Source organism: Balaenoptera physalus, assembly GCF_965194825.1.
Source record: "Balaenoptera physalus genome assembly, chromosome: 17".
Classification (NCBI taxonomy): Eukaryota; Metazoa; Chordata; class Mammalia; order Artiodactyla; family Balaenopteridae; genus Balaenoptera; species Balaenoptera physalus.
The window spans coordinates 12,988,808-13,001,452 of NC_138895.1; the positions used below are offsets into that span (position 1 = coordinate 12,988,808).

The following is a 12,645-nucleotide window of genomic DNA, read 5'->3' on the forward strand; positions in this document are numbered from 1 at the left end:
ACAAGTAGCAGCAAACACCCTTTGCATCCAGGTTGTAATCTCTAAATACCATTTCCTACTTAAAGGAACCAGAGTTCCATGGAAAAGTGGCAATTCCAGGTGCTGGGCAAGAAATATACAAGATGGTCCTAGGACATCTTGCCTGAAAGCAAAGAAGCTATACAAGAATACTGAGGTTTTATCAAAAGGACACAGGAGCCCAATTGATGGGGCTTTCACTGGCCAAAGATGGGACAGTTAGAGCATGAAGAAAGAAATTGTCGTTTTAATTTAACCTCGTGTTTGACAGCTACCATGTAGAGTTTTTCCATACATCTTTCTGAGTTCTTATGCTGCAGCTTCTAAGTCCATGCATGTCATTTTCTTTTCTTTTCTTTTTTTTCCACTTTATGTTGGTGGTTACCAACCTCTGTAAGATTAGTTTTACATACTTGAGGCAGATTTTAAGGGTTATTTCTGCCTATACATTTATTGATTGATTGATTGCTGTGTTGGGTCTTCGTTTCTGTGCAAGGGCTTTCTCTGGTTGTGGCAAGCGGGGGCCACTCTTCATTGCAGTGCGCGGGCCTCTCACTATCGCGGCCTCTCTTGTTGCGGAGCACAGACTCCAGACGCACAGGCTCAGTAATTGTGGCTCACGGGCCCAGCTGCTCTGCAGCATGTGGGATCTTCCCAGACCAGGGCTCAAACCTGTGTCCCCTGCATTGGCAGGCAGATTCTCAACCACTGCACCACCAGGGAAGCCCCTCTGCCTATACTTTTCAAAGTTAAAATTTCATTTTGAATTTAAGGATCTTTCTGTAGAGTACACACAGAATTAGCTCTACTTCTATATTCTAAATAGTTTAATATCAAACCTTTTGCTGATAAGATCTTGGAATCAATATATAAATTACGTTTTTTTGGTAGTTTTAAAAACAAAACAAGATTATCTTTACTACTGAAAAATAAAATTACAAAGTAACAAAACAATTGAGTTAAATAAGGGATGGGGCATATGAAATTTGGAGACTGTGAATGCTAGAATGTGTAATCATTTGCTTGGTATTTTTTTTATTCATTCACAAACATCAATTAAGTACCTTCCAAGACACTGTGTTAAGGGCTAAAGTTACAAAAAAAATTTTAAAGGCATGATGCTAGCCTTCAATGACTTACATAGAAAATCACTTTTATTTCTCAATTTTAACTTCTGCTATTTGAAGAGAAATCGATTTATACAAAATAAAACCAGCAGAGTTTTGGTAATACTCAACCAGTTAATCACCATTTCCAGTTGCAAGGATTTCAGTATTTCTTGGTTTCGTTTGTTTTTGTTTTTAAGTTAGCATGATTTTTCAGCCACCAGTGTCATAGTGTTAATTCTTATTCATTACCTGGTAGTACACGAGGAGTTGGACAAAGCAAAGTGTCTCCAAGTTTTGTAGTGAGTCTGTTTAGAACCTAAAATAAGCATTTTTTTGGAGCATTTTCTTTTGGGGAATATGTTACCTGCTTTATTTTATTTTTTTATTTACTTTTAATAAAGGTATTTATTTATTTTTGGCTACGTTGGGTCTTCGTTGCTGCGCGCGTAGTTCCGGTGATCCGGGGCTACTCTTTATTGCGGTTCACGGGCTTCTCATTGCGGTGGCTTCTCTTGTTGCGGAGCATGGGCTCTATGTGCACAGGCTTTAGTAGCTGTGGCACACGGGCTCAGTAGTTGTGGCTCGTGGGCTCTAGAGCGTAGGCTCAGTAGTTGAGACGCACGGGCTTAGTTGCCCCGTGGCATGTGGGATCTTCCCGGACCAGGGCTCAAACCCATGTCCCCTGCATTGGCAGGAGGATTCTTAATCACTGCGCCACCAGGGAGGTCCTACCTGCTTTATTTTAATTTTATAATCATTGTATTTATAGATTTAAAAAATATATATTTGTAAGTATTCCTTATTGTATATCAAGAAACATGAATTAAGAAATAACTTCTTAATCAAAATTCACTATCTTGTGCTTGTCTATTCTTGTATAACTGTATTTTTGATAATTACAGTCTGATATAAATAATCATAATAGTATTGTCTCTCTTAACAGATTTTATTAAACAGAGAAGAGCGGGACTGAATGAATTCATTCAGAACTTAGTTAGGCATCCAGAACTTTACAACCAGTAAGTAATTTTCATTGTGTTCTAAGGAGGCACTGAAACCCAACCTAAGACTATTGAATAAGCTACTGATACAGGTTTTATACATTCTGTGGAATATTATTGTGCTGTATATTTTTGTGAAATCTTCCTCAAGAATTTTTCCTCTGGTATTCTTAATCTTCTTTTCTCTCCATCAACTCAAGGCCCTAGTTATTTTCTGTCTTCCTATTGTACTTGTATTTGTTTTGTAGATTAAACTTGAAAGGAATTTGCACAGTTAAAACATTTTGCTAATTATTTGATGTTATATTTATTTGTGCATTGAGAAAGCATTTCGTATGTACCTCTGTGTGCATTAGGAATAAAAAGAGAAATGAGTGTTATCCTTACCTTCCAGAGGCATAGGCTTCCAGGTAAGTGGGAGAAACAGATGTAGAAACAAGCAATTAAAGCAAAGAAAGTTTTATGATAAAAATCTGGAAGACAACAGAGAAAAACGTGGCCAACTCTTCCTGGGTTGGGTGGGTGTCAAGGAAGGCTTCTTGGAACTTAAAGGATGTGCAGTCTTTCAAGAAAAAAGCTAGGGAGAGCATTCCAGGCCAAGGGAGCAGTGCTTGCAACAGAGTCTACAAAGAGCCTGCCGTTGTTCAGGATGCTCACGTATTAACATTTCATGATGACTGGAACACAGAGTAGGTTTACGGAAAGGAGATGAAGCTGAAGGAGTTGGCGAGGGCCAGGCACACTTGCTACCACTTCTTGTGCGACCTGGGTCAGCGTTCTCTCGTCCCAGACAAGGCCTCCAGGCCTTCTCAGCACAACCTTCCAGGCAGCCACTTAACATGAGGGCGCTTTCCCAGCCCTGTGTGTGTCTGGTAGGCCAGCAGCTCCTATGAAGGCAGAAGGGTGGGTCGTATGAGAAATACCTAGGAACATATAGGTAGATCCATGGTTTGAGATGTATTTTCATTTTGAGTCTGGTAGTTGGTTCATTGGTGTTCATTATGTTTATTGTGATTTGTTATGTGCATGTATGTTACTTATATTGTTTAGTATGTATAAAGTATTAACATTCTAAGAAGAATAAAGAGGACCAAGGAGAATATCTGGGGAGCGTTTCTGCAGCTCACCTGTCTGGGTAGATGTAAAGGCTGCCTGTGGACATTGATGCAGACATGACACCTTTTAACAGTCTTTTCAGAATCACAACACTGAAGGACTGTATTTTTAGCAATTGTCCTCAGAACGATTATTACCATTTTATAGTTCATTATAGTTTATAGAGGGCTTCTACCTTCTGAGCAGGTGCTCTGACCTTTTTTAACTTAATTTAACTTACTAAATTAGTAAAATACTGGAGTTGGACTTCCTCTGACCAAGGTCTTCTGCCCAGTGCTCTGGGTTTCATTTCCCCTGATGCTCACAGATAGGCCGAGGGTCACGGGGGGGTCCAGCACCTGCTGGAGCTCTGGGATTAGCCCCTGCACGGAGGAGCAGCTGACTTTCCACTCAGAGCCCCCAGCAGGTGGTGGAGGAGCACAGAATTGGGCAGGATCCTTGAACTCAGGGTTCCTATGTCTGGTGTGTTCCGTAGCAAAGAGCCTGTTGTTACTTGGCTCTTTGTATAATTATTTTTTAAACATTATGTCTTTTCCCTAGGACAAATTCTATGTTATCTTCAGCTTAGATCTACCCTTCTAATGTTTAACTCTTGTTATATGCACTTGAGATTACTTTGAATTGGCATATTACTGGCTTGTTTGAAATTCGTACATTGAGAGCTTGAATTTGTCTCATTCTTTGACAGAGCCTCACATAGAATAAGTGTGGAATAAATGGCGGTGGTGTTTATTATTTCTCCTGGTATTTTGAACAGTGTTACTCAGAACCTCTGACAGTATATGTTAAATTCTAAGTATTCATTTTGGATCTAGAAGTGTAGTATTATAAAGATGTTATATTTGGTATTGAAATTCAACTAAAACCAATTTGATTATTTTAACATCATACTATAAAATACACAATTTTTAAGTATACTACCCAATAGATTTTTACATACGTATACACCTTGTAACTACCACTATTCCGTTTAAGGTAGAGGACATTTTTCAGCACCCCAAGGTAAATAGCTGAGAGGTTTTTTTTTTTTCAACTTAATGTTTAACTGACATTTTCTTTTTTTTTTTTAATTAATTATTTATTTATTTATTTTTATTTATGGCTGTGTTGGGTCTTCGTTTCTGTGCGAGGGCTTTTTCCAGTCGTGGCAAGCGGGGGCCACTCTTCATCGCGGTGCGCTGGCCTTTCACTATCGCGGCCTCTCCTGTTGCGGAGTACAGGCTCCAGATGCGCAGGCTCAGTAATTGTGGCTCACGGGCCCAGCCGCTCCGCGGCATGTGGGATCTTCCCGGACCAGGGGTCGAACCCATGTCCCCTGCATTGGCAGGCAGATTTTCAACCACTGCGCCACCAGGGAAGCCCGACATTTTCTTTTTAATAAAAAGTGACGTTTCACATTTTCTGGATCTCATCTGTTAATGGAACTTTGTTAATTTTCACACTCTTCATTTGAACATCAAACTGTTTATAAAATAGTACAGATTTAAGAGAGTAAGAGGAGAAGCCAATCAGCAGGTGTATCTTGAACACCATCTATGTGCCTATTCTTATTATGTGTGGGATATGCACTTCAAAAATAGCTTTACTTCAATAGAGGAAAGGTTATTTTTAAGATAACTTATTAAAATTGAATTTAAAATCATTTAAAAACTCAAATAAAATATTATTATTTCTCTGACCTTTGGATAGAAAAGGGTTTCCTGAGGATATTGGTAGTGAATGATGTATTACAGAGTAAAATAATGACAAATTTGGTTAATAAAAACTTTTGACCTCCAAAAATTACAAGTGAAATTAAAAACCAAAAATATAAAAAGTTTCCCATGATAAAGGACAGTAGATAAATATACTTAATAAAAGAGCTCATGCAGATAATAGACACTTAAGGCACCAAAAAAAAAAAAAAGGACAAAACACATTAACAGTTTACAAAAGAGGAGATGCAAATGGCTGATTAATTACCAGAGAAGCTGAGCATTTCTTTACTATTTAAGAAATGCAAATGAAGCAAAAACACCTTATTTTAGCTTCATTGCATTATAACACATATAGAAAAGAACACAAATCATGATTGTACAGCTTAATGAATTATGAGAAAATGAATACACCTGAGTATCCCCCCTCTCCACCCCAGGCCAAGGAATAGAACATTGCCAGCACCCCTGCAGCCCCTCACATGCCTCTTCTCAATGTCTGTTCCTTCCCAAAGTTCATTACTCTCCTGATTTTTAGCAGCATAGATTAATGGGCCCTGTTTCTGAACTTTATATAAATAGAATCATATATTACATGGTCTATATCTGGCTTGTTTTCAACAATTGAGAGTCACCAGTGTTATTGCATGTAGCTATACAGTAGTTTGTTCGTTTCCATTGCTGTATAAGACCCCATTGCATTAATATACCACAATTCTGCTGATCGACATTTGAGTTATTTCTGTTTTCTGGCTCTAATGAGTAATGTTGACATTAAAATATCTTTTGCTGCACATGTACAAGCATTTCTGATATATCTTTGAGTAGAATTTTTGGTTGTAGCGTACGTATATGTTTAATCTTAGTGGATAATGCTAAATAGTTTCCCAAAGTGATTGTACCAATTTCCACTTCCACCATTGGTGTATGAGATCACATGGGTCACCTCACCAACACTTAGTATCATTAGTCTTTTCAATTTTAGCCATTCTGGTGAGTGGGTAGTGGTATCTTATTGTTGCTTTAATTTGCATTTCACTAATTACTAATATAATTGAGTTCCGTCTCTTTAAAATACTATTTTTCACTTACCAGACTATGAGAGATGCTAATATAAACTAACATTTAATCAAGGCTGGAGAAAGTCTTCAGGATGTTCATGTATTGCTAGGAGAGTAGAAATTGGTACAACCTCTCTGGAAATTAGCTTAACAAACTACTTAAAGCCTAAAAATGGTTTATAGTTCAGACCAAATACTTTTCTTTTTAAAAATCTGTAGTGAAAATCGTAAATGCAGTTCCAGTGTTGTGCACAATGATTGTCACTTGCAACATTATTTATAGTAGTGAAAGCTGTACAGTCAAAAGTTGGAAGCCATATATATATATATATATCCTAAAGTGAAAGAACCACTGAGTAACTTTCAGTGTGTCCTAATACATTATCATACATCTATCAAAAGTGATTGCTAACAAAGAATTTTTAACAACATGGCAAAGTCCTTTTGATGTATTGAATACATTGTATTTTTAGGTGAAAAACAGTAAAATAAAATACTTAAAATATAGCATGATCTTAACTGTGCAGAGAAAAAACAAATATAGTAGGGGTGTTAAGGATGAAGATTCCCACCTTTAAATTTTTTTTTTAAATAAAATGCACATAACATAAAATTCACCATTTTATCTATTTTTGAAGTGTACAATTCAGTGGTTTTTAGTATACTTGCAATGCTGTACAACCACATCACTATCTTATTCTATCACCCAAGTCTAAGCTAACATTAACGTCAACCCAAAAAGAAACTATATTTTCTAATTTCCCCTTTCCCCCAACCCTTGGCAACCACTAATCTACTTTCTATTTTTATGGATTTGCCTGTTATGGGAATTTCATATAAATGGAATCATACAGTTTTAAATCTTCCTTTTTTCATTTAGCATAATGTTTTTGAAGTTCATTCATATTGTAGTATGTATCAGTACTTCATTTGTTTTAATAGTTGAATAATATTCCATTATATGGATATGCCACATTTTGTCCATTCATCCACTTTTTGACTATTATAAATAATGCTGCTATGAACGTGTGTGTGTGTGAGCTTTTGTGTGCACATATGTTTTTATTTCTTTTGGGTATATACTGAAGAGTGGAATTGCTGGGTCATACAGTAACTGTGTATAGCTTTTCAAAGAATCACCTGTTTTCTACACTGGCTGTACCATTTTACATTCCCACCAGCCCCTCCCCTTTTTAAAAACTATTTTTTGTCTGCCTGAATTTCTTAAAATGAATGTATATTACTTATATTTAATTATTAAGAAAAATTTTGGAAATCTTGCCATTTGTGACAACGTGGGTGGACATTGAAGGCATTGTGCTAAGTGAAATAAGTCAGAGGAAGACAAGTACTGCATGAACTCACTTATATGTGAAATCTTAAACCCAAATTCATAATCATTGATACAAAGAACAGATTGGTGGTTGCCAGAGGTGGGGGGTAGGCGAAATGGGTGAAGGTGGTCAAAAGGTATAAACTTTCAGTTATAAAATAAATAAGTCATCGGATGTAATGTGCAGCATGGGGACTGTGGTAGCGTATTTCAGTGTAGCTAAGAGAGTAGATTAAAAGTTCTCATCACACACAAAAAATGTGTAACTGTGTGGTGATGGATGTTAACTAGACTTATCGTGGTCATCGTTTCGCAATATATACAGGTATAGAAGCATTATGTTGTACACCTGGAACTGATACAGTGTTATATGTCAATTATATCTCAAGTTTTTTTTAACCATTTTTTTAAATTGAAGTATAGTTAGTTTACACTGTTGTATTAGTTTCAGGTATACAGCAGAGTGGTTCATTTATACATATATATATTCTTTTTCAGATGCTTTCCCATTATAGGTTATTATAGAATATTGACTATAGTTCCTTGTGCTATACAGTAGGTCCTTGTTGTTTATTTTTTCTATATAATGGTGTGTATATGTTAATCCCAAACAGTATGGAGGTTCCTTAGAAATAGAGCTACCGTATGATCTTGCACTCCCACTCCTGGGCATATATCTGGAGAAAACTCTAATTCGAAAAGATACATGCACCCCAGTATTCATAGCGGCACTATTTACAGTAACCAAGACATGGAAGCAACCTAAATGTTCATGGACAGACGAATGGATAAAGAAGAATTGGTGTATATATAATAGAATATTACTCATCCATAAAAAAGAATGAAATAATGCCACTTGCAGCAACATGGATGGACCTAGACATTATCATATTAAGTGAAGTAAGTCAAACTGAGAAAGACAAATATCATATGATATAATTTATATGTGGAATCTAAAAAAAAAATGATACAAATAAAATTATTTGGAAAACAGAAATAGACTCACAGGCATAGAAAACAAACTTATGGTTACCAAAGCGGGGATAGCAGCAGGGCAGGGGACAGGGGAAGGATAAATTAGGATTTGGGGAATAACATATCTCAACTTTTAAAAAAGAAAAAAAAGAACAATTTGGGAGGAGGTACCGCAGATACAGAGATTTAGTCATTCCTCAGGATTGTCATTAGTCCATGCAAGGCCCATCTTTTATTTTAGTCCATTTTTTTCCTCTTCATACCCATTTCTTCATCCCCACTGGTGATGCCCACTTCAACATGTTTGCTGTATGTCTTTGGTTATCTATTTATCGACTGTTGCTTTGTGTCTGTGAGTGTTTAATATATACACGTAAATGGTGCTGTGCTGTGGTTCCTTGTTTCTGATCGCTGACTGCTGTTCTCTGCAGGCAGTTACCATCGCTTGCTTACTCATTTCCCTAGTGGTAGACAGCTGCTTTGCTTCTGATTCAGACCTATAGAGAATATTGCAATGAGTATCCTAGTTACATGTCTTTCACTGAACCTGTACATAATTTTTTTGTGTGTGTGGTTTATTCTTAGAACTGAAATTTCTGGCCTCAGGGAAAATGCATACTCAGTTTAACCAAATATTGCCAAATTGCTTTTCAGAAAAGTTGCCTCATTTTACATTTTCACCAGCAATACATGAGGGTGTTCCTTTCCCTGTATCCCTACCAACTTTTGGTATTATGTGTCTTTCTCAATTTTGCTGGCTAGTGGACATAAAGTAATTTCTCATTGTTGTTTTAATTTGTTTTTTTGTGATTATTAGTGAAGTTAGGCATCTTCATAAATTTCCTTACCATTTGGGTTTTCTATTCTGTGAACCGACTGTTGATACCTTTGCCCATTCGTTTATTGGATTCCCTATTTTTAAAATTAATTTGCTTATTCCTTTTATAATAATGATTATTAATGGATTCTGTTTGACTTTCTTACTGTAAATGCTACTATAGTTACTTTTATTTTCATGTTAAAAGGGAGAAAAGCTGTAGAAATGCAAAGTCATAATAAAGTTAATTTTTGTTTTTAGTCCAGATGTCAGAGCATTCCTTCGAATGGACAGTCCAAAACATCAGTCAGATCCATCTGAAGATGAGGATGAAAGAAGTACTCAGAAGGTAGTAAGAGGAATTGTAAATTTTAACAGAAAAAAATACCATTCCCCAGAGATGAAATTATTGGCAACTTTAGGACCACATTTACTTAAAACAAAGTAATTTCATCCATTGTAGATTTTCTACTCTGTAGAGAACATAAAAACAAATGTGTATACCTCTTACTTATCACTATTTCTTATAAAATTGATAAAATGAGTACTTTTTATAATAAAAAGTAATACATGTTAAAGAAAAATTTGAAAATAATTTAGAAGTATTACCCATATTATCAGCAACCAGACCTAGTAATTTTTAACGTTTTAGTGATTTTCTTTCTAATCGTCTCTAATTTGTGGAAATTTTTAAAATTACCTAACTTTAATTATACAATATATGAAGTTTTGTGTTCTGCTTTCTTTGCTTTACGTCTTCCTTTTTGATCATCATATATCTTCATCATGATTATCACCATTGCCACTGTTGTTTTGAATTTTGGCCAGCAGGAAAGGCCTGGCCTTTTCAACCAGAATATTAAATACCTCTTCCTCTGCATTGTCAGGTTTTGAGATGTAGAGCAATCAATATACATGTGCTGGTTGGTATCAACTAACTTTTATTGCTGTAGCTATATGTACATAATCAATACGTTTTCCAAAAAGAATAAAGAATAGGATATTCTTGTTTTTTTAATTAATTGTGATAAATATCATAAGCTTGTGCCTTCTTATGAAGATATTTTCAACATTTACTTTAGAAAGTTATGTTAGAAAGGTAAATTACAATAACTTAACTCAGGATTGTTATGTAGCATTAAAAGTATAATTATAAGTGTTATATAAATATGATAATACCTTTATAATTTAAAATTGATTAATACTATTGTTAAATATATACATGAAAATCAGAGATGTACGTTTTTGTCTTTATAATGTCTTTTAATTTTGTCATGGTTCTGCTTTTGTGATTTAAAAGGTAATGTCATGAGTTGAAACATTACTGTCCCACAGCTAAAAATCTTCATTTGAAAAATAGATGTGACTACTGGAAGGTAGTAATTTTCTTTCTCTGATGCTCTAAGAGGATTCTCAGTTAAGAGAACAGATTTATCTCTTAGGTCTGTGACATGGTTGCTCTTAGGACGATGTAAAAGGATATTTTAATCTTATATCTGTGCAGTCGGTCAAAAGAGAAGCCACAAGCTGGGAAAACGTGTAACAAAGTATAAGAAGGAATAATGTCTATGTAAAAAAAGTTCATACATATGGATCTTTGAAAAGAATGATATTTAGGACCCTAGTAGATGAAAGGAAAAGGCACATGAAGAAATACTGTTAGTAAACAGATATATGGGAAAATGTTCAACCTTGATACCAGTAGCAAATGAAAGTTTTAAATGAGAGGTTTTTTAATCTACCAAATTAACAAAAATGTAAAGTAAATAAAATATGCCAGGACTAATAAGGGTAAGGTAAATGGGCATCCTTGGGTGTTACCGGTGTTAAAATTTATGCAACTCTTTTGGAAAGCAATTTGGCAACATGTATCAAACATGAAAGTAATTCATGTCACTTAGGAGTTGATGCAAATGAAATAACCCTTCACAGAAAAGAACAAAGATGTTCATTTTAGTATGATTTAAAATGAAAAGTTAGAATCAGTTTGAATAGTCATCAGTCCAATAGTGGTTGTCCCTATATATTGTACATTTAAAAAATATTTCTAAAGATGATAATATTTAAAGTTTTGACATACCATTAAATGAAATTAGGGTTTAAAACTTTTTATGCAAACTTACACAGTGTGATCACAGTTTTTCGAAGTTATGCAAAGACCATATGAAAGTACTATAAATATTTGTAAATCATCTGTTGGTAAGGTTATGGATTTTTAAAAACATCTTAATACTATTCAAAAAATATTTTAAAGAGTAAAATTTATGTAACCGTGATTTTCCATGTTTCTTTTGTTAATCACGTAGAGAGTATGTAGGTTTAGATCATGTAAAGAATGTCTTGCCTTGCTGTAGGAGAATGGTTTTTGAAGAAAGAACCAGACTAAGAGAAATTCCTGGGTTCTGGCTCCTGTTCTCCCACTGTTGACTTTTGATCTAAATTTTGTTTCTCGTTTCATCCATAAAATCTGGAACTTAGACTAGGATCTTTTCCTGTTTTAAAATACTGATTAAAAAAAAACCTTTTCAAAAAAAAAAAGAGCCATACTTCATCTTACAGTTATAACTATTTATTTATTTTTATTATTTTTTAAATTAAAATTTCTAGGAAATGCATCAGTTTTATTTTTATTTATTTTTTCTTCCAGTTTTAATGAGGTATAATTGACATACATCACTGGCATAAGTTTAGGGTGTACAGCATTATGATCTGACTTACATACATCATGCAATAATCACCACAGTAAGTTTAGTGAATATCTATTGATATCATCTCATATAGATACAGAATTAAAGAAATAGAAAAAAATGTTTTTCCTGTGATGAGAACTCTTAGGATTTATTCTCTTAACAACTTTCATATATAACATACACAGTGTTAATTATATCTATCATGTTGTACATTACATCCCTAGTACTTATTTTCTTATAACTGGAAGTTTGTACCGTTTGACTGCTTTCATCCAATTCCTTCACTCCCCCCACCCCAGTTGTAACTATTTGTTAAGGACTTCTAAGTGGATAATCAAATGAATTTAATAGCTGGAAAATATCTTGGAAGGCATCTGGACCTTATTTATAGAGAAAAAAAGAGAGGCCAAGAGAAGTCAAGAAACTTATATTCTCTTGATTAGTGTTCATTCTGTTAAGAAATATACCTCAACTTCAGTTTAGTGATTAGATGTAATCTTTAAAAATAATAGGTAGAGTAAAAAGTTATCTACTTATATACCCCAGAAATTTTCATTATTATTTCAGAAATGTGCTCCATTAGAAAAACCGTTGGCAAGTAATAAAATCTTATTACATATTGTAATTCAGGGGACAGGTTATCCTTGTTACTGTTTAATCCACACTTACTTCACTTTCTTCATCTTATAGAAAAGTTCATTGAATGGAAAAATGATACAGTTCTCTGCACATTCATTAAAAGAATAAGTGTATTGAAATTACAACTTAGTTTGATTACATTATCAGATTGTATAGAATACTATAATATTTAAACATAATCATGATATATAT

At 34.5% G+C, this 12,645-nt stretch overlaps 1 protein-coding gene across 19 annotated transcripts in view; it reads left to right on the forward strand.

Moving 5' to 3' along the window:
• LOC309646887 (serine/threonine-protein kinase Sgk3) overlaps positions 1-12,645 on the forward strand; it is a 155,565-nt gene that overhangs the window by 116,233 nt on the left and 26,687 nt on the right. For all 19 annotated transcript variants that reach the window (XM_082433696.1, XM_082433690.1, XM_082433685.1 and 16 more), the window contains 2 exons: positions 2,071-2,146; positions 9,386-9,473. In XM_082433696.1, the coding sequence (XP_082289822.1) occupies positions 2,071-2,146; positions 9,386-9,473 (164 nt within the window). The remainder of the gene's footprint in view (positions 1-2,070; positions 2,147-9,385; positions 9,474-12,645) is intronic.